At 41.1% G+C, this 20,779-nt stretch overlaps 1 protein-coding gene across 1 annotated transcript in view; it reads left to right on the forward strand.

The window, feature by feature from the left end:
* Positions 1 to 15,857, forward strand: part of LOC126095084 (uncharacterized) — a 40,763-nt gene extending 24,906 nt beyond the window's left edge. Inside the window, exons 4-6 of the mRNA XM_049909769.1 lie at positions 3,615 to 3,679; positions 4,720 to 4,803; positions 15,667 to 15,857. Of these exons, the coding sequence (XP_049765726.1) occupies positions 3,615 to 3,679; positions 4,720 to 4,803; positions 15,667 to 15,788 (271 nt within the window). The 3' untranslated portion in view covers positions 15,789 to 15,857. The remainder of the gene's footprint in view (positions 1 to 3,614; positions 3,680 to 4,719; positions 4,804 to 15,666) is intronic.
* Positions 15,858 to 20,779: the final 4,922 nt, after the last annotated feature.

The following is a 20,779-nucleotide window of genomic DNA, read 5'->3' on the forward strand; positions in this document are numbered from 1 at the left end:
ATTTTGTTGGATACTTTGCCGGCATAAGGCATGTATGCCATTGCCTTCTCGTCCTCATCGTTCTCTCTCTGCTGAGCTTGTGCATTCTGCCTGAAAACACGTCGAATTTGACTCTCGTTATATCCGTTCTTTTTGAAAACGTCCTTAAGGTGGTTAAGTTCTCCTTGTAGGCTTTCCTCATCCGATATTTTTGTCATCTTTCCGTTCTCTCCACGCCCCCTATTCGTCCACCTGATCTACTCCTGGTTCCTTCCACTCCCCCTTCCCCATTTTTCTCTATTCCTGTCTCCAACCCCTGCCTCCCCATCCACTCCCGGTGAATTGAATTGTTTTTTTTTATTTATATTACCTCACAGTTTACTTAATTTCACTTTACCATAATAACTCGTTCTTAACTTATGAAGTGTTACCATTTTGTTAATTTTGCACATGTACGTAGCTACATATGATATGCTTTGTAATGTCATAATTTGAATTTTAACGTTTCAAGCAAGTTTAGCAACCCTTCGCATATACCACTCGTGCCCTCTGTCGCAAGTAGCTTCCCTTAGCCCAAGCATTACGCATGCGACGCTAATGGAGTTATTGAGAATTTTGGAGGTCTTCAAGGTTTTAATAGTCGTGACGTCATTACTGAATATTGATGAAGTTTTCAAAAGGGATATTGGTACGTCTTACTTTTAGTCTACGATGTCTTTCGTTGTTAGGACACGTGGTCGCTGTAGGGTTGACGAGGATGAAGTTGTGTATGTATGGAGTAAGAGTCAGTGCATATGAAAATGTAAATTTTGTTGGAGATTTGACTTGTATTATCAGGAATAAAGATACCTTTACCCCAAAAATAAAGACACCTTTTCCAATTGATCTTAAAAAAAGCAGAGTAGCGATTCTTCTTGGTGTTGTAGCTCTCATGGGCACCCTAGGGTGATCTTTGTGTGAGGCACCCCTTCTTTCTCTGTGAACTACGTAGTCTTCTGCGTCGCGGAAGTGTACTTCCTGTGACTGTTGGTCAATTACTAGTCAATGACGACCAGCATGTTGTGCATGCTTTTAATATTACGGAATTAAATTTTATATTTTACTGACCCCTTCTGACCATATTTCAGCGTACCTCCACTACAACATGTAACTCAGTAAGTTTGAATAATTTTTGTATTCGAAACGAATTATTATTGTTACTGTGGTATTGGCTGTCAAACTGTTTAGGCTGCCGTTACTTTCCTTTCGAAGAAGACTTTTTGTAAACGTTAAATCCATGTTCACGAGGTTTAAATAAACCTTCCATTTTTCAGCTGATTGGATGTATATTATTTCTTCACGAAGATGTTTGTTGTAAACATTTGACGACTAAAACTTCCCACCACCTGGTACTGCAAAAGAAACAAGACCCAATAATACTAAAAAAATTTAATCATAAAAATTTTAACAGAACGAGGCAATGGAAAAGCGGATACAAAATGAATAAAATTTTTAAAAATGAGTTTCTTTTACTGTTACTGAATTATGTAAAAGAGGAGACAATTTTTAAGTAATCTGATATCAGAGATTAGGGTACTCTTCTTTCACTTTCTATTTCATAGCCGCGCGGGATTATCCGAGCGGTCTAATGCGCTGCAGTCATGGACTGTGCGGCTGGTCCCGGCGGAGGTTCGAGTCCTCCCTCGGGCATGGGTGTGTGTGTGTTTGTCCTTAGGATAATTTAGGTTAAGTAGCGTGTAAGCTTAGGGACTGATGGCCTTAGCAGTTAAGTCCCATAGGATTTCACACACATTTGAACATTTCTATTCCATACTAGTCACAGCAGCTTTGTGGAACCTACGTCAAATAGACGGCGTGCTGTTTCCCCGTCTATGTGGTAGGTTAGGTACTCGAAATGTAGTCTTCCTTTCAAACTCGGTTTCAGATTTTAATTCAAATTACAGGTTTGTTCGACCTTGTCCCCTTCATTGTATTTATTCATCCTTATTCTGGCACCGAGCCGTTTAGTTACATTTCTCTATGGTATGTAATATCATTCTGTCTTTGGCATGCCGGCCGCGGTGGTCTAGCGGTTCTGGCGCTGCAGTTCGGAACCGCGGGACTGCTACGGTCGCAGGTTCGAATCCTGCCTCGGGCATGGGTGTGTGTGATGTCCTTAGGTTAGTTAGGTTTAAGTAGTTCTAAGTTTTAGGGGACTTATGACCTAAGATGTTGAGTCCCATAATGCTCAGTGCCATTTGAACCATTTTTTGCTTTGGGCATGCATTAGTTCAAAAAATGTTCAAATGTGTGTGAAATCTTATGGGACTTAACTGATAAGGTCATCAGTCCCTAAGCTTACACACTTCTTAACCTAAATTATACTAAGGACAAACACACACACCCATGCCCGAGGGAGGACTCGAACCTCCGCCGGGACCACCCCAAGTATTAATTAATTGGCACGTTCTATTTTGCCTCTCTCTGGGGAAGTAGCAGCTATTGCGTCCAGTGAACTAAATTTTGCATCATTGCACAGTGCCTTATAGACAGGGGTGCTCCATTGCTGCTGTCTCCCTTCTTCCGTGAAGGATTCACAATCACAAATCGGTTGCTGTGTATTTTTCTGTATAAATATTCATGGTACGCACCGTTTCCTGTCAAACCCTGAACAAGATAGCGATTCAATCATTTAGATTTTCTCCCTGAGAACCAATGGCAGAGGCCTTCCAATTCTCCTCCCACAAATGCATAGAACGCCCTCTCACAGAGATTCTATTGTCTTCTTGAGTCTCAAGAATTTTATTTACTCTACTTTTTCCAAATTTCTTCATTTTGAGTAGTTGGCTCCAATTTCTCTGATATACAGACGAAGAGAACACACAATGAATAGTAGCGTCGCATACCACTTGAAAAATAAAAATCCGAAGTGGTAGATCGGTACCCGAACCTTGATATTGAGATTAACAGGTATCCATTCATCAAATGGTCTATCCGATTGGCCCATCCGAAGGGCGCTTCCATCCCTCAAAAATTAAGAGACACCCGCTGTGTTAACTGATTGTTTCTCTTTTTATCTTACCTGTCAAAGTTCATTTTCTTTACGAGATCTATCGTAGTGTTCTTTCGGGTGTTGATTCTATTTCATGTTCAGTATTCCGACGACCGACTCATTCGTCTTCTGTTCGCTGACCAGGCAGCGAGCACGCAAAACAGCTAAACTCGCAGAACCTGAAGAAACTGACTGGGTTGACCGTCGAAAAATTGTTCATATGGCTCTGAGCACTATGCGACTTAACTTCTAAGGTCATCAGTCGCCTAGAACTTAGATCTAATTAAACCTAACTAACCTAAGGACAGCACACACATCCATGCCCGAGGCAGGATTCGAACCTGCAACCGTAGCGGTCGATCGGTTCCAGACTGTAGCGCCTAGAACCGCACGGCCACTCCGGCCGGCGTTGACCGCTGAAATACTCGTATTGTGCATAAAATGGAACACAGAAAGCACACCATAAATAATTAACGCCGAGGAAACCCGGTACATCTCATCTTTTAAAGATCTGTTAAAGTGGAATATCGAGACCTGTATAATATGTAGCTATAATTGTAAGATGACCAAGTGCATTAATTTTTGTAAAAAATTTATTTTCCAGTCTTCCTTGGCATGCTCTCGGCAAATTCAACGGCAACCGCATGGACAGCAAAGTGGACGGCATATGTAAGTGAGACTTCTTTGTGCAGCGAAAGAAACAATTTATGCGAACATATCGGGTCTAATGTTCTTTGTACGCTTCATATTCATGACGGATGCCATTTTTGATAAGCAAAGATCTTCCATCTCTGTACAGAATAGTTATTCCTCGACAGATGTCCAGCATTTAATCACATCTACATAGGCAATATGTACAATGATGGTAAAGTCGTCTGAGTCCTTTACCAGCTTCATTTCCTTCTTAAAAATTCCTTCAGTGCAACACAACAATAATATTTTGGATTCACCTTCTCTTTCAATATCGGCTCTCAGCATTTTACCAAATAACGACAGCCTCATGGCAGTGCGAAAATTTGTGCCCAGTAACACCAGTTCGTGGGCTGTAAAAGCGCAGGAAAAATACCTATTTATTATAAGAGTTGAGCCGTCTATGGGAACAATTGTAACCCTAAAGAAGATCGCAGCAGAGAGATTGAAAAGTTATGCACTGAAGAAATTTAAAGGCGAAGACAAGGATAAGTAACGATTGAGAATATTTTACCATCAATGACAAAGCACACGAAAGCACGCAAATTTAAAATATACACTGCCTAATAGCACCTAACGTTACTTTCATCAGAAAGAACGGCAGACACTCGTGTTTATTAGCTGATCGCTTTTAGTGTATCAATGTAAACCGCGGAAAAGGTTACATGTACTTTTGATTTCACCTTGTGTTGCTAACCAGTTGCCATCTATTTACACGATGTTTTTTTCAAGTCCCTTATTATCAAATTAATGTTGAGAATTACTAATCAGAGTACACATTGCGTACCTGGATGTGATTAATACCATTGTAAGTTTCATGATAATCGGGCAGCAATCAAACACAGATCAAAGAATAAATACTGGGCATGCAGCTTAGTGTTTGCTTGTCCAGAATTTCATACATCACACACATTCTAGCTGAAATTACCTCACTGTTTTACAATTAATGCATGGTTTTTCTTTGCACAGTGAGAGGTAATTTGTGTCAACCTGTACTCTCTAACTGATTTGTGCTGCAGGGGACCTTCCACTGAGCGGCCCGCATAACATCGTCTACACCGACGCCGAGATCTTCATAGAACACTTCTGTGTGGCGGGAGTCGGTAAGTTTCAGTTCAGAGCAGAAGTTGGACCACGAGCGCCATGAAAATGGAGAGTGATGGTGGGGGGAGGGGGGGGGGGAGTGCACCCCACGATGTGAAGAATGGCTGGAGGCTTCTTTCGGTATTGTCAGTTTAATTGCCACATGACTACTGCGGCTTCTGACCATGACTCCTCAGTGAAGGCAGGACTTGATACTGCTCTGCAGACATTCTAGTAACAGTTGCTTCATTTCAGTTAAATGTTCTCGACTTCATAACACGGACATTGGACAGACTACAGATGTCTAAACCGACTCACTGGTGAAAAGGTGAAAATCGTGAAGATGAAAGAGACAATAGACGCTACGTAGTGTGTGGTGCGTCTATCGAGCCTCAGGTCAACACTGTCAGAAGTTACTGGACATCCTGATTCAGTGTGATTCCTGAAATCACATGTTACGTATCCGAGGGTACCTACATGCAGGCTGACTAAAACAAGCGTTAACTAATACGTATGTTCAGGGGCAATTCCGACTTCATGTCTCTTAATCTAAGTAAGACTTAAGGAAAATAAGGACGCTGTCCTGTTGCTGTTGTAGTGATCTTCAGTCCGAAGACTGGTTTGACGCAGCTCTACATGTTATTCTTTCCTGTGCGGCCTCTTCATTTCAGAATTACTACTTCAGCCTCCATCCGTTTGCACCTTATTACTGTGTTCATGCTACAATTTGTATCTTCTTACACTTCCCTCGATGATACTTTGATTGCTCATAATGTGTCAACTTGTACCATAATTTACTTTTCACCCCAATACGGTTCGGTAACTCCTCATTAGTCACGCAATCTATCCATCCAATTTTCGACTTTCCTCTTTAGCACCACATACCAAAAGCTTATATTTTCATTTTGTCATAGTTGTTTGTCGACCAAGTTTCACCTCTCTAGAAGGTTACACTCCAGACATTTACCTTCGGAAAAGACTTCCCAACACATCACTTTGTACCACATGTTAATAAATCATCAATGTCTGCTACCTTTAGTATCTCGTTTCTTAATCTAATTCTCTCAGCGTTGCCTGGGCCAATTCGACTACGTTTCATTACCGTCGTTTTATTTTTGTTGGTGTTATCTTATAACCTCTTTTCAAGACACTATACACACCGTTCTACACCTACATCTCTACATCTCTACTCCGAAAGCCAGCATGCCATGTGCGGTGGAGGGTACTTCGTGTACTACGGTCACATCCGCCCATATCCTGTTACAGTCGCTAATGGTTCTTGGGAAGAACGGCGGCCGTTACACCTCGACGTGGACTAGAATCTCTCTCATTTTACCTGTATGGTATTTTTGTGAGATATACGAGTTTAAAGGAGGAAGAAATATACTTTTTGATTCTTCTAGGAAAGCACTCTCTCGGAACTTGAACTGTAAGCGAAACCGTTATACAGCGACTACCAATGGAGTTGGTTGTCTATCTCCGTGACGCTTTCGTGCTCACTGAATGAAGGCGTAAAAAAACGCGCTGCTGTTCTTTGTATCTTCTCTACTTCCTCTATCAATTCTATCTAGTATAGATCCCACACTGACGAGAAGTATTCAACGACGGTTTAGGAAGCTACCTCCTTAGTTGATGGATAAATTTCCTCAGGATTCTTCCAATAACTCTCAGTCTGTCATCTCCAATTCCTGCGATTAGTTTTATGTGGTGGTTGCACATTAAAAAGGTCCGTACACCCAACGCTATATTCTTTGAGGAAGTAACTTCTTCCATTGATTGTTCTACAATCGTGTAACCAAAAAGTAATCGGTCTTTCTGTCTATGTATACGCAATACGTTACGTTTGTTACTATAGGTTACCCGTCTTGAGCTGACTGCAGTTTAATTAAAAAAAGAATTACGCCAGACCCGTTTCGCTTTTATTTATAAAGATCTTCCGTGCTTATTCTACAAATTCGAAATATACGTTTCTACATTCTTGGCTGTTTCAGATTAAAAACAGCGTTTTGTTTATAAAGTTGGTGTGCAAGTGACACTGTGTTTCTCTCCTTGTTAGCAGCGGTTGGAGTCGAAAGATTTCGTTTCACATTTGCACTTAGCAGTTTTTGCTATTCTGCAGTGTTGGTCGTGCTGCGTTATTTACATTTCACTTTCTTAACTGTTTCTCATTCCGCACTGCCACAGTGTTTATGTCGGTTCGTTTCCTTTATTCATGTTGTGATTGTTGCTAACCTGTAAAACTAATTTTGTGTGTGTGTGTGTGTGTGTGTGTGTGTGTGTGTGTGTCTGTGTATGTGTGAGTTAATGAAATATTTTTTAATAGTCCGACAATTACAGATATAGACAATTTTAAAAAAAACAGAAATGAACACCATAATACAAACAGCCACAAACAATGCATACAAAGAGAACTTAGTAACAAAGCTGAACAAGAAAATCAAGAAACAGAAAAGAAAAAACACCCGGCTGTCACCAACACAAAGACAAAATCGCACAGAAACAAATACACAAAACATAAGAATAGAAACAACACAAAGTGTGAAAGAAACGCAAAGTAAAAGATGGTACACAATGACATAGAACCACAAATACACACTCAAAAAACGAGGCATAAAAATAGCCCACCAAACCAACAACTCAATTCAGAAAAGGACCGATGACCTACGAGTATGGTCCCTCACACCCCCACCCCCACCCCCTCTAAACCAACGAACCAATCAATTCAGAAATACTTCCCAAAAATGATAGAAAAAACTGATCTATATCAGAAAACAGAAATATACCAACTGAAATGCAGTACATGTGATGGAAGATACATAGGTCAAACCAAGAGGACATTTGACGCCAGGTACAAAAAACATGTAAGAACATATAAGTATAGGACCAATTCAACTTTTGCAGAACACCTAAATCAACACCGACATAACATTACAACCAGAGACACAGACATGGATATATAAGGATAAACAACAACAAAAAAATACCTCCTCACCTTACGAGAAAACTACCGCAACCAAAAACCACAACAGAAAAGAAACAACTTATAAATGATCGCACCACACTCTTTGACTGACTGACCACTTAATACAACACTGAATGTACACATAGAACAGGCTCGTCTAAACTGTGCCCCTGGGGCGCTAGCGCTCGCGATCGCCCGCGGCCAGCGCCCCAGGCGAATTCGTGTGTTCCTGCAGTGGCCGAGCCGTGCCGCTTAGCTGGCCGTGCGGACCGCTCGAACGCCAGCCGATAGATATACAGGGTGTTACAAAAAGGTACGGCCAAACATTCAGGAAACATTCCTCACACACAAGTAAAGAAAAGATGTTATGAGGACATGTGTCCGGAAACGCTTAATTTCCATGTTAGAGCTCATTTGAGTTTCGTCAGTATGTTCTGTACTTCCTCGATACACCGCCAGTTGGCCCAATTGAAGGAAGGTAATGTTGACTTCGGTGCTTGTGTTGACATGCGACTCCTTGCTCTACAGTACTAGCATCAAGCACATCAGTACATAGCATCAACAGGTTAGTGTTCATCACGAACGTGGTTTTGCAGTCAGTGAAATGTTTACAAATGCGGAGTTGGCAGATGCCCATTTGATGTATGGATTAGCACGGGATAATAGCCGTGGCGCGGTACGTTTGTGTTGTGGACTGACAAGACAGCCTGTCCACAGTGACGGGTAACCGAAAGGCACGCGTTTAATTCACGCAGGCTTGCTTGAGTCTGAAACAGGATACGTAATGAATGCTATAAAGAAAAGTACGTAGCTGCTGGAATACTTAACTTTAATCCATCATTTGTATACAGCATTCTTAATAATACAAGTGAGACTCTCTCTAGAAATGGTTAATGGCGCCTTGCTAGGTCGTAGTCATGGACTTAGGTCGTGCGGTAGCGTTCTCGCTTCCCACGCCCGGGTTCCCGGGTTCGATTCCCGGCGGGGTCAGGGATTTTCTCTGCCTCGTGATGGCTGGGTGTTGTGTGCTGTCCTTAGGTTAGTTAGGTTTAAGTAGTTCTAAGTTCTAAGGGACTGATGACCATAGATGTTAAGTCCCATAGTGCTCAGAGCCATTTGAACCATTTGAGTCATGGACTTAGCTGAAGGCTATTCTAACTATATCTCGGCAAATGAGAGAAAGGCTTCGTCAGTGTAGTCGCTAGCAAAGTCGTCGTACAACTGGGGCGCGTGCTAGTACGTCTCTCTAGACCTGCCATGTGGTGGCGCTCGGTCTGCAATTACTGACAGTGGCGACATGCGGGTCCGACATGTTCTAATGGACCGCGGCCGATTTAAAGCTACCACCTAGTACGTGTGGCGTCTGGCGGTGACACCACAGTTTGTATCGAGACAGATTTCCAGAACGAAGGTGTCCCGAGAGGAAGACGTTCGAAGCAATTGATCGGCGTCTTAGAGAGCACGGAACATTCCAGCCTATGACTCGCGACTGGGGAAGACCTAGAACGATGAGGACACCTGCAATGGACGAGGCAATTCTTCGTGCAGTTGACGATAACCCCAATGTCAGCGTCAGAGAAGTTGCTGCTGTACAAGGTAACGTTGACCACGTCACTGTATGGAGAGTGCTACGGGAGAACCAGTTGTTTCCGTACCATGTACAGCTTGTGCAGACACTATCAGCAGCTGATTGGCCTCCACGAGTACACTTCTGCGAATGGTTCATCCAACAATGTGTCAATCCTCATTTCAGTGCAAATGTTCTCTTTACGGATGAGGCTTCATTACAACGTGATCAAATTGTAAATTTTCACTATCAACATGTGTGGGCTGACGAGAATCCGCACGCAGTTGTGCAATCACGTCATCAACACAGATTTTCTGTGAACGTTTGGGCAGGCATTGTTGGTGATACTAAAATGTAAACTTTCACGGCCGGAGCCAGTGTGTGTGTTGGATCTTCCATCAAGCTACGGACCCCCTTGAAGATGTCTCCCGCAGTCGGAGACGAAACGTTGGGAATCACCACAGCATTCATCAACCGACCACGGCATAACAGCCCGGATAATTATAATGGACATTGTTGGTGATGTCTTGATTGGGCCCCATGTTCTTCCACCTACGCTCAATGGAGCACGTTATCATGATTTCATACGGGATACTCTACCTGTGCTGCTATAACATGTGCCTTTACAAGTACGACACAACATGGGGTTCATGCATGATGGAGCTCCTGCATATTTCAGTGACCGATGGATTGGTAGAGGCGGACCAATTCCATGGCCTCCACGCTCTCCTGACCTCAACCCTCTTGGCTTTCATTTATGGGGTCATCTGAAAGCTCTTGTCTACGCAACCCCGGTACCAAATGTAGAGACTCTTCGTGCTCGTATTGTGGACGGCTGTGATACAATACGCCATTCTCCAGGGCTGCATCAGCGCATCAGGGATTCCATGCGATGGAGGGTGGATGCATGTATCCTCGCTAACGGAGGACATTTTGAACATTTCCTGTAACAAAGTGTTTGAGGTCACGCTGGTACGTTCTGCTGCTGTGTGTTTCCATTCCATGATTAATGTGATTTGAAGAGAAGTAATAAAATGAGCTCTAACATGGAAAGTAATCGATTCTGGACACATGTCCATATAACATATTTTCTTTCTTTGTGCGTGAGGAATGTTTCCTGAAAGTTTGGCCGTACCTTTTTGTAACACCCTGTATTTGTTCGCCCGTTTACCCTTCGGGTAGAGGACGTCTAACAAGTGCTTCAACTAGAGCTGATTGACCTACAGTGCCATATCCGCCTGAAGGACCACTTTCTTATGTGTAAAACTTTGGATGACTTTTACAGCTGTCTTCCACAAGAGAAATATCCTCTTTAGTACAAGCACGCGGCCAAAGCTCTCACAGTTTGGTTCCACGTATAATTGTGAGCGCTTTTTCTCTCTTTTAAAGCTTGCTAAAACTAAGAACCGTTCATTCCTTGGCGATAAAAATTTGACCAATTCTTTGAGGTTAGCAGTCTCACGGAATATTGTAGCAAGCCTAGACCAAATCGTTTACTCGAAAAAGAGAAACGTCTAAAATGTTAATTGTCTTCTTTAACAATGTTGACTGTAAGAATTAAAGAGCTTTATAACCTTAATTCTATTTTAATAAGTTTTCAAACTTGGTCAGTTAAAATTATTACGTACAAAACAGCAAACTAAGGATCCGATTTCTAAACTCTGAAAAGGGATACAAAAATTGTAGCACGAAGTATAACAAAAAATACTTACTTGTAACTACTAACAGTAAGAATGAGACTCTATATTCCTTACATAAAATTAATTCTAAAATAGAATATTTTGTTTGCGCCCGCCGGGCGCAGTTCTTGGATGAGCCTGACATAGAACCACAGGCTCCATTTACCATCACCATCTCCTCCCAGATTCTGTCCTATAACCACTGTCCAAGCCCATCCCCACTCTCTTCCCACCCCCCACCCTCCAAAAGAAAGTCAACCAGCCCCAACTCCTCTCACGTCTCTATGTACATACAAGACAATTTCACTAGCTCTCTCCCACACACAAACACACACACACTAAAGAAACAAAGAAGTAGTCTCCCAAGTTGGCAACACTCACAAAGTGAACGAAAGCAAAGGAACAAAGGTAAGTCACTTGCACACCAACTTTATAAACAACACGCAGTTTTTACTCCAAACCATCTAAAAGTGTACAAATGCATGTATCCAATTTGCAGAATAACCACGGAAGATGCTTTATAAATAAAAGCAAAAAGTGTCTGGTGTAATTCTTTTTTATTAAATTGCAGTCAGCTCAAGATGGATGACCTACAGAAATAGATTTTAACAGCTACTGCGGAAGATGGGTACGCAAACGAACGTAATACATCACATTTGTTTGTGTTGCGGATGAATTGCCACTCCCTGCACCAAACGACGATCCTCTGCAGATCAGATTGAACTTCGCTACAACTTTCTAGTGCGGCGACTTCTCTGTATACAAGAGCATACTCCGAGAAAACCCTCGTGGAACTTTGTATGTTGTCTACTATGTCATTTATATACACTGCCCAAAAGTAATGGACCCTTAAAACTCTCCCGGGGTAAGGCCGAAGTCGCTAGTACGTCTGAAGACTTCTTTACATTGAGAACGACATGGTGTGTTTTATTTGCTCTAAAATCTTCAGTCCAGTCACACAGTTGCTCTATTATTCTGTGCATTTTTATTTTTTTCGCTAGGCGGCAGTGTGGAATTGTATCGAATGCCTTCTGGAAGTATGCGGCATCTACCTGGGAGCCCGTATGTGCTGCCTTCTGACTTTCTGAGTCCCATGGGTTTCACACGATCCTTGTTTTCGGAACCCATGTTGATCCCTACAGAGAAGGTTTTGGATCTACAGAAATTTCATAACATGCGAGCACAATACATTTTCCTAATTCTACGACTGACCAACGTCACCGATGTGGGCCTATAGTTTTTTGCGTCTGTTCGACAACCCTTTTTAAAAGTAGGAATTTCCTGTGCTTTTTTCCAGTCATTTGGAACACATTTCTCTCCCAGAGACCTACGGTACTCTGCCTCTAGCCAAGGGGCAAGTTCTTTCACATATTCCATGCAGAATCATACTGGTATTCCGTCAGCAACTCATTTCCTAGTCCGTTGCGTCTCTAACAGAACTACAATGTCATCGGCAAACCTGTAAGTTTTTATTTGCTCTCCCTAAACTTTAATTTCCTCAAATTTTACTTTGATTTACTTTGCTGCTGCTTTCAGAATTTCAAGCGGTGTATTCGAGTCAACATGATCAAAAGTTTTCGCTAAGTCTACAAATGCTATAAACGTAATTTTTCCCTTCTTTAATCTATCTTCGGATCATTCGTATAATGTCACTACATTTCTCTGGAACTTAAAATAGTATATTCTCAGAGGTCGGCTTCTACCAGCTTCTCCATTCTTCTCTGTAAATAATTCCTGCCAATACTTTGCAACCATGACATATCAAACTGACAAATTCACAATGTTATACCTATAAGTAATTACTTTCATATCACCTTGAAAGATGTTAGAAAATGTTCAGGGATGTAATATTCTTACCATTCACAGAATTTACGATTAATAGACAATGTGAAGAGGCAAGAATAATTATGGAAGAACGAGAAAGTTCGCGCATTAGTCAAGACGTAAAACAGGATACATACAGTATTTCTGATATACTGTATAACTTCTATATAGAACAAGCAAAGAGGGTAAAGAAAAGATCGGATGTGAGATTACAGGTTTAACGTACATGAGTGATAATACACGCTGATGACATTCCTATCGTTTGTGAAAGTTACGAAGAATTACTGCACCTTTTAAACTGAATGAACAGTCTGTTGAGCATAGTATATGGTCGAAGAGTAAAAAGAAAGAAGAAGGAAGTTTTTTGTTGCTTTGGGCCTGCAGCAAAGTTTCCGTCAGATAACGGCATTATTATAAAGAAAGTGCAGAATAGCTGCAATGTAGTTAACAGTCTTTATTTCGCTACAAATCCGTTTGGTTTTCATTGCCATTTTCAAGTAACCTCAGAATACAATCTTAATAAGTTCATTTCCGGACTTCATACGCTTTGTATTTTTGGTTGATTACATATTGGTAGTTACGTCTAGGTGAACTAGACGTCCATATTACATGATACTAAACTGTCTCGTAACTGACAGTGCTTAGTTGTTAGTAAAACTATCTAACTGTAATATTAGTTATGCGTTGAATATGTCTTGACTACATTTCGTCCCGTTTTGCCGATGTAGAAGTTATTGCGGTTGTTTCACGTGATTTAATATGTATCTGGATATTCTGAGGATTTCGTAGTACATGAAAGTACTATTTGACCTAGGTGATCTGTCGTTGTGTACATTGTATATAACTAGGTCAAATATCCAACGAAATAAATGCACTGTTCAAAATCACAAATATACAGCTAGACTTTCCTACTAACAGCCACCTCAAAATACAAAACTACATTCGGCCAATACTAAATCCTCAGAATATGCTGACCGGGGTCCACATAAAATCAAATGTAACAACTGCAATAACATCTGCATCGGCCAAACTGGACGAAATGGTCACTATATTATAAGTAAACGAGTACTAGTCAAGTCTTCCAGTTTACTTTATTTTATATGCCTGATTTTTTCCTTGTTTACCTCTCTGGTCTCTGAAGTTCCCTCCTTATGTAAACTTCATCACTAATTTTGCTTCCTGTACCACAGAATCTGATTGCAATTCTTGTTGCTAATCCTGGGAAGAAGGTCTTTCTTTCTGCTGACAAAAGTAATGGTGTTTTACCACTGCTTGCAGCGTCTAAAACTGAGACTTCGGCTTTGCACTTCAAGCACTATGTTTCTAAAATATCCTTATCAGCAATAGGAGTAATCTTCCAAATTGCTGCATTATGATGGTAATTTACAAAATCAGTGATCCCATGATCGTCACCAAACTTCATTACTTCACCACGCATTTACCTCATACAGTTTAATTTTCTCGGAACGATACCTCCAGTACCTTCCTTCCCATAACTCACTCCATTGTTCCTGTGGAGCAGAGATTCAGTTCTGCTCTTCAGAATAATTTGAAAAAGAGGCATACAAATCACTCTGAAATTGCGCAAGTGCTATTGTTTGCTTGATAAGGGCAGTCATTACATATTCTTCACTGTACAATTTTCTTTAATATATGTAAGGAACCATGTATCGTACTGAAGGAAGTAAAAAGCGAAACCGTACAGTGTACACCGTCATTAGACGTGTGAGACAACTGGAGTCTTCTACTAAAACTAGTTCCAAAAACGGGGTGTCATGGCGGGCGCAAATTAGTGTATATTAAATATCGTACTTACTGCAGCTTTCTAACACCATTAACATGGTTCAGCATTTGCATATGAATACAGTCAATATGGTAATGTGTAGAGGATGATTCCGTGATGATGTTACAAACTTTCAGGGACGTCGGAGAAGGGTAAATGTATCTGTTTGAGGTAAGAGTTCCCAGTACGGAAACGACCGAACCGTAAAGCGGAAGCGAAAATCTACTCAAGTTATGCCTAGGCGAGACCGAAAATACTAAGTCTACGGTACAGCAGTAATGAATTTCATTTACCTGCACAAGTTTCACAACCTGCTACATTTGCAACTTTTATTCACTATGGCGTCACCAATTTCAATGCCCGTATTGGACCGTCGCACGAAGTTCTATTGTACCAGCTCTAATACCCCGGCGTCGTTTGAACAGTGTCACAGGTAGCAGGAATTCTTACCGGGAGATTCTCTTCAGTCTCGACAGTCGTTTCGTACACAAACTTTCCACGTGACGCGAAAACAAGAAATCAAGTCGTCTGAGATCAGGTGAACACATTCGCCACGAAACAGGACCTTCTCTGCCTATTCAGTTTTCTGGGAATATCTGATCCAGGTGCTTCAGTCCAAAATGAGGTGGTATTCCATCATGTTGGAACTACGTCCTTTGACGAATAACATGTGCAATATGTTTCAGGAACCTGGGAAGAATCTCTGTGTTATACACTGTGTACGCTGATGCAAGTATTACGCTGTCAGAGGTATCTGAGCGATTTTCGCTTATAAACTTTGACTCGGTCGTTTCCAAGCTAGGGTCCGTTACCACAGACCGGTACATTTAGTCTTCTCCATCACCGCTGAATGTTTGTAAAATCATAAAGGAATCATCCTGTAATATTTTCTTTTATATGCCTCAAATAATGTCGTGTTGAGCAAACAGTTCAATCAATCTGAACAAATAGCACTAGACCACTGCTGTCATGAAGTGCGGTTTCCTCTCAAAACAGGTTTCAAGTTTCAAGCCATTCAAAGCCTATGGAAGTAAATAAAAGTTTTGCTAACAACAAGTTTTCTTACAGAGACTTCGTTCATTCTGACGACCGAAGAGACTCTCAGCGACGAATTGGAAGCCAAGATCTGGGAAATCGTCGAGAATCATCCTGAGGTGAGCAAGTCGAGATACGTGAAGGTAACCTGCTGACGACCTACGAGTGAAATCTACGAATGTACTTTTTATGACAAATAAATTCTGATTTCGGCATACCTTTAATATTCACACATCTTAGTCTTCCTTGCCGTTCTAACAGCCACTATGTAAAATGCACTACAACCGTTTACTGGTCTATCAGCAATGTCAATTGCCTTGTTTCGTCGAATAGCATTCCAGAAGAAGGAAGATTGTCTTTACTCCGATGATTCCTACGCATATTCACAGAGCATGCCCGTTCCATTTTTGTGTTCATATTACTAAATAATTAGAAAAAAGTACGGAAAGTAGGACGTCCGATGTCCGTCAAATGACTGACTAAACACTTTAAATAGGAACAATATCTCACCACCCCACACAGATTGAGAATACGAATAAACTCCTTTGCTGTCCCAGCTCATTCTAAAGGCTTAGGACATTTAATTTTAGCTATTACTTTGTCAACTCTTCGTATATAATGATTACAAAACACCGAAGGCCAACGATTTTTTTTTTTTCAGGGTTCAGTTGCACTTTCGATTCCAGACGGACGAACATGTCGATAATCTATCGCACAACCACTAACATATAACCAGCAGGCATTTTCTGTGGTGTAATGTACTGAATTCTTCGCATTCGATTTTTTACAGAGTTGTAATTTTGCGTCTTGGCAGGAACAACTCAAAAGCTTTCTGAAAGATTAAACCAGTCTGAGGTACCGAGAACTGGAATCGTACATTGGCCTTGTCTGGCGAATGCTCTGACTTACTCCGCAATCCAGGTACGCCTGACGCCCTACCCTGAAGTTAAAATAACGCAGTAGTTCTCCTGTAACAGTGTAAACTTAATAACGTGTGGGGAAGTTTCGGTAGGGTATACAAGCCGCTGCCGAGAGAAAAGTTCATTTCGGTTTCCGCGTATTTAACTAAAATGGAAAAGGTTGGGGATGGGGAGGGGGGAGGGGGAGGGGGGGAGGGGGGGATTCATCACTTTGTAGTTTGCCTGTCTAACATTTGCCAGGGGCAACAAAAATTTGATGTTCAGTATTTCGCGTGATTATCGACAGAATTTGAAAACTTTAAGTACTGCGATAATATACCCACTAAGGCTTGTAATAGCTTACTGCAAATTTAACACAACATGACACGTTTTACAGTTAGAAGCTGTTTGTTTGTCTTGAGGCAGTGCAACTGACGCCGCGCAAATACTTAGACTTAATACATCCAGTATTTGAGATTGAAGGTGTTTAGCGACTTCCAACAAACTTTAAGCATAATTTCAATAATTTCTAAACTTTTGCTCGTTTATATGCTTAATATCAAATATTTAACACAATAATTCATTCATAATTAGGGGTTTTGTTGTAAGTGGGAGTTCTATTCTTTGAAGATCGGATGTTTACTGATTCACTGCTAATGTACTATATAGGGGACGTGCTCCAGTTCTCTTCTACCTTACACTGACACATCAGTAATAGCGCTATCTATCTACCAGTGATGGACCAATAAAAGAAATTCCGGAAGATAGATATCAAAATAAGCAGAGTTCGGAATAACGCGTTACTTGTACGCCGTTACTAGTATCAGTTACTTTTCAAAGGTAACGGTTGGTAACGACGTTATTATTTCGATAAAGTAACTTTAACCATCACTAAGTTAGTTTTATTGGTAACGATTTAACGAAAGTTTTTTTTTTGTTATGGTTTTAGGGCGCAGAACTGCTACGGTCATTTAACGAAAGTGTCGTTACTTTTTTACTGCAAGTAACACATTTGGTTGTGGCAGTCTTAGAAAGAAAAACAATATTTGTTTGGAAATTATTTTTTTTCAATAATGAGCGCATTACGCTTGCTGAAAACTTCGCTGCGGCCGCCGGTCACACATTTCCTCCCAGAAAAGCAGCTGAACACAGCGCCTGATCGTTTCGTTCCTGTACAAGTGTTCTCATCTGTACGTAATATTCTAAAACGTAGGCCCCACATAGGAAATGTCTGCGCCTGAATCAAAATTTTTAGTGCCGTCATTGCATTTAATTCTTATTCAGACATTCATATGAAAATTATTTACGCAACAATGGGTGTTTTCTACCAACGTTTTGGAATATTATGTACAAACGATAAAAATAATAAATAGCAGACATGTTGGTGACCTGGTGACCAAGTGACGTCAGCAAGTAAAAGATGGAGAAACACGTGCGGAAGAAAACGATAAGGCGTTGTGTTCAGCTGGTCTGCGGGAAGAAAATGTGTGACCGAAAGCCGCAGCGAACTGAAAGGTTTTCAGCAAGCATAACGTTCCCTTTAATTTCAAAACAACTAGTGATTCTCTTTCGAAGGAAATGCCATACAGGTCCTAGTTGCCTAAGATGGCGGACATGTGTGCTTGAGGTATGCTTATTTGTGTGAGTGACAAGCACGTAGCGAGGATTTTATGGTCAAAACATATATTTATTTATTAAATTTATGCACATAATTTGCTTTCAGAAAGCCTTCATACAAATAGCACTTGGTCTATAAACAACAAAAGCTTTTCTTAAAAAAGTGTAACAGTGTGCGCGCACACACACACAGGGGGTCAATTGATAGTGACCGGGCCAAATATCTCACGCAATAAGAACGAAATAACTACAACGAACGAAATTCGTCCAGCTTGAAGGGGGAAACTAGATGGCGCTATGGTTGGCCCGCTAGATGGCGCTGCCATAGGTCAAACGGATATCAACTGCGTTTTTTTAAAAATTGGAACCCCCATTTTTATTACATATTCGTGTAGTACGTAAAGAAATATGAATGTTTTAGTTGGACCACTTTTTTCGCTTTGTGATGGATGGCGCTGTAATAGTCACAAACGTATAAGTACGTGGTATCACGTAACATTCCGCCAGTGCGGACGGTATTTGCTTCGTGATACACCATCCGTGTTAAAATGGACCGTTTAGCAATTGCGGATTAGGTCGATATCGTGGTGATATATGGCTATTGCGATGAAAATGTCCAACGGGCGTGTGCTATGTATGCTGCTCGGTATCCTTTACGACATCATCCAAGTGTCCGGACCTTTCGCCGGATAGTTACATTATTTAAGGAAACAGGAAGTATTCAGCCACATGTGAAAAGTCAACCACCACCTGCAACAAATTTTTATTCACGAATTAATATCAACTAGACTTCTATCGTATGGGACCTCCTAAATGAGTTTGTATTTAGCCATTATATTTATTTACGAATTAATTTCAACTAGACTTCTATCGTATGGGACCTCATAAATGAGTTTGTATTTAGCCATTATAATATGGTTATACAGCCTTTGATGCCAATAAACTCCTCTACGATGTGCAACGTATGTTGTCGTTTATATGAGGTTTATTTAAAAATACGTTAGAGTTGTGACGGTTGGACTCAGTATTCCATGGATACTACGAATAAGACATTTCACAGCAGAACATCATCCTTGTAGTAAAACTTGAAGACGTGATAAATCGCCTTTTCACAAGGGAGCCATCTTAATGCACAGGTTCACAGTACAAAATGACGATCACTAGCAACCTTAGTGACAGGAGACGCAGAAGAGATGTTCGGATCGCCATCGATGCATCACTTTTCATTGAAGCAGAGACCTTGCATTTATAAGGGAACTGAAATCTGTCAGAAAAGAAACGAATTCGGAAGGAAATGACTGTAGCCTACAGTAAGGGACCCGCCCCGGCATTTGTTGGAAATGGGAAACACCGTAAAACGATTTTCAAGGTTGCTAGCTGGTGGATTTGAATCACCTCACCTCCCGAATCCGGGGTTCGCTGGCTTCTCAAGACGTACATTACCTTGCTCCGTCGATAATTTGCAAAAACTGTTTGTTGTACATTGTTTCCAAATAAAATAAAATGCATTGCAACAAAAGATGGAATTCTGATACTGTGTGTTTAATTGTCTACGTTTTGTCATTTGATGACATGGATGCATATTTTAAGATTTAATTGTGCAGGGGACTCGGGGCTTCAGTTATTATAGGATTACAAGAGCGTAAATATATTTTGGAAGAAGGGGGGGGGGGAGGGGGGAGGCGGGAGAGGATGCAGAACGCAGTCAGCTCTCGCGCATTCTACCAGCCCACATAAAAAAAATTAGTAACGAACGAACTGTAGAATGTGCTGCCAGCATACACCCCTTCCGCTGTCCACAAAACCCTCCCCATCGTTCCGTATCGGTAACGGTTTTCATAACTGAGTTCAACCCTGGCAACCGCATAGGGCGATATTTTGCCATTTGGGCTAATCATGATAGAATTTAGTGTAAGTTTCTAAAAGAAACGCAACTATCGTAGTTTAAGCAATATTTTTGTTTATCGCAGCGATTTTTGGGCGACACAGGAGATCCAGTTGTACTTTTATGTACTGCTTTTAATTTAATGTAATTTGTAACGATGTTTCCACTCCGCTGATTGTGAAACACTGAAATATTGCAACCAAAAAGGTCTATCCGTTTGCAAATAATGATTCCAGTGTTAATATTAGACTGCTATAGATATTTAATTAGGTTATTATAGTAGCGCTTACATATATTGAAGTTGTAAGTTAGTAGACGAATGAGACGCGGTTTTCCTCTTCTTCCTGCTTACAATGTTTTTGTTGTTATTGTGGTCTTCAACCCGAAGACTGGTTTGATGCAGCTCTACTGCTACTCTATCCTGTGCAAGCCTCTTCATCTCTGAATAACTACTACGATCTACATGCTTCAGAATCTGCTTAGCGGTTCTAGGCGCTACAGTCTGGAACGACGCGACCGCTACGGTCGCAGGTTCGAATCCTGCCTCGAGCATGGATGTGTGTAATGTCCTTAGGTTAGTTAGGTTTAAGTAGTTCTAAGTTCTATGGGACTGATGACCTCAGAAGTCTAAGTCCCATAGTGCTCAGAGCCATTTGAACCATTTGAATCTGCTTACTGTACACATCTCTTGGTCCCACTCTACGATTTTTTGCCCCCCACCTCCCCCCACCAAGCTTCCCTCCAG

This window comes from Schistocerca cancellata, chromosome 8, assembly GCF_023864275.1.
Source record: "Schistocerca cancellata isolate TAMUIC-IGC-003103 chromosome 8, iqSchCanc2.1, whole genome shotgun sequence".
Lineage (NCBI taxonomy): Eukaryota > Metazoa > Arthropoda > Insecta > Orthoptera > Acrididae > Schistocerca > Schistocerca cancellata.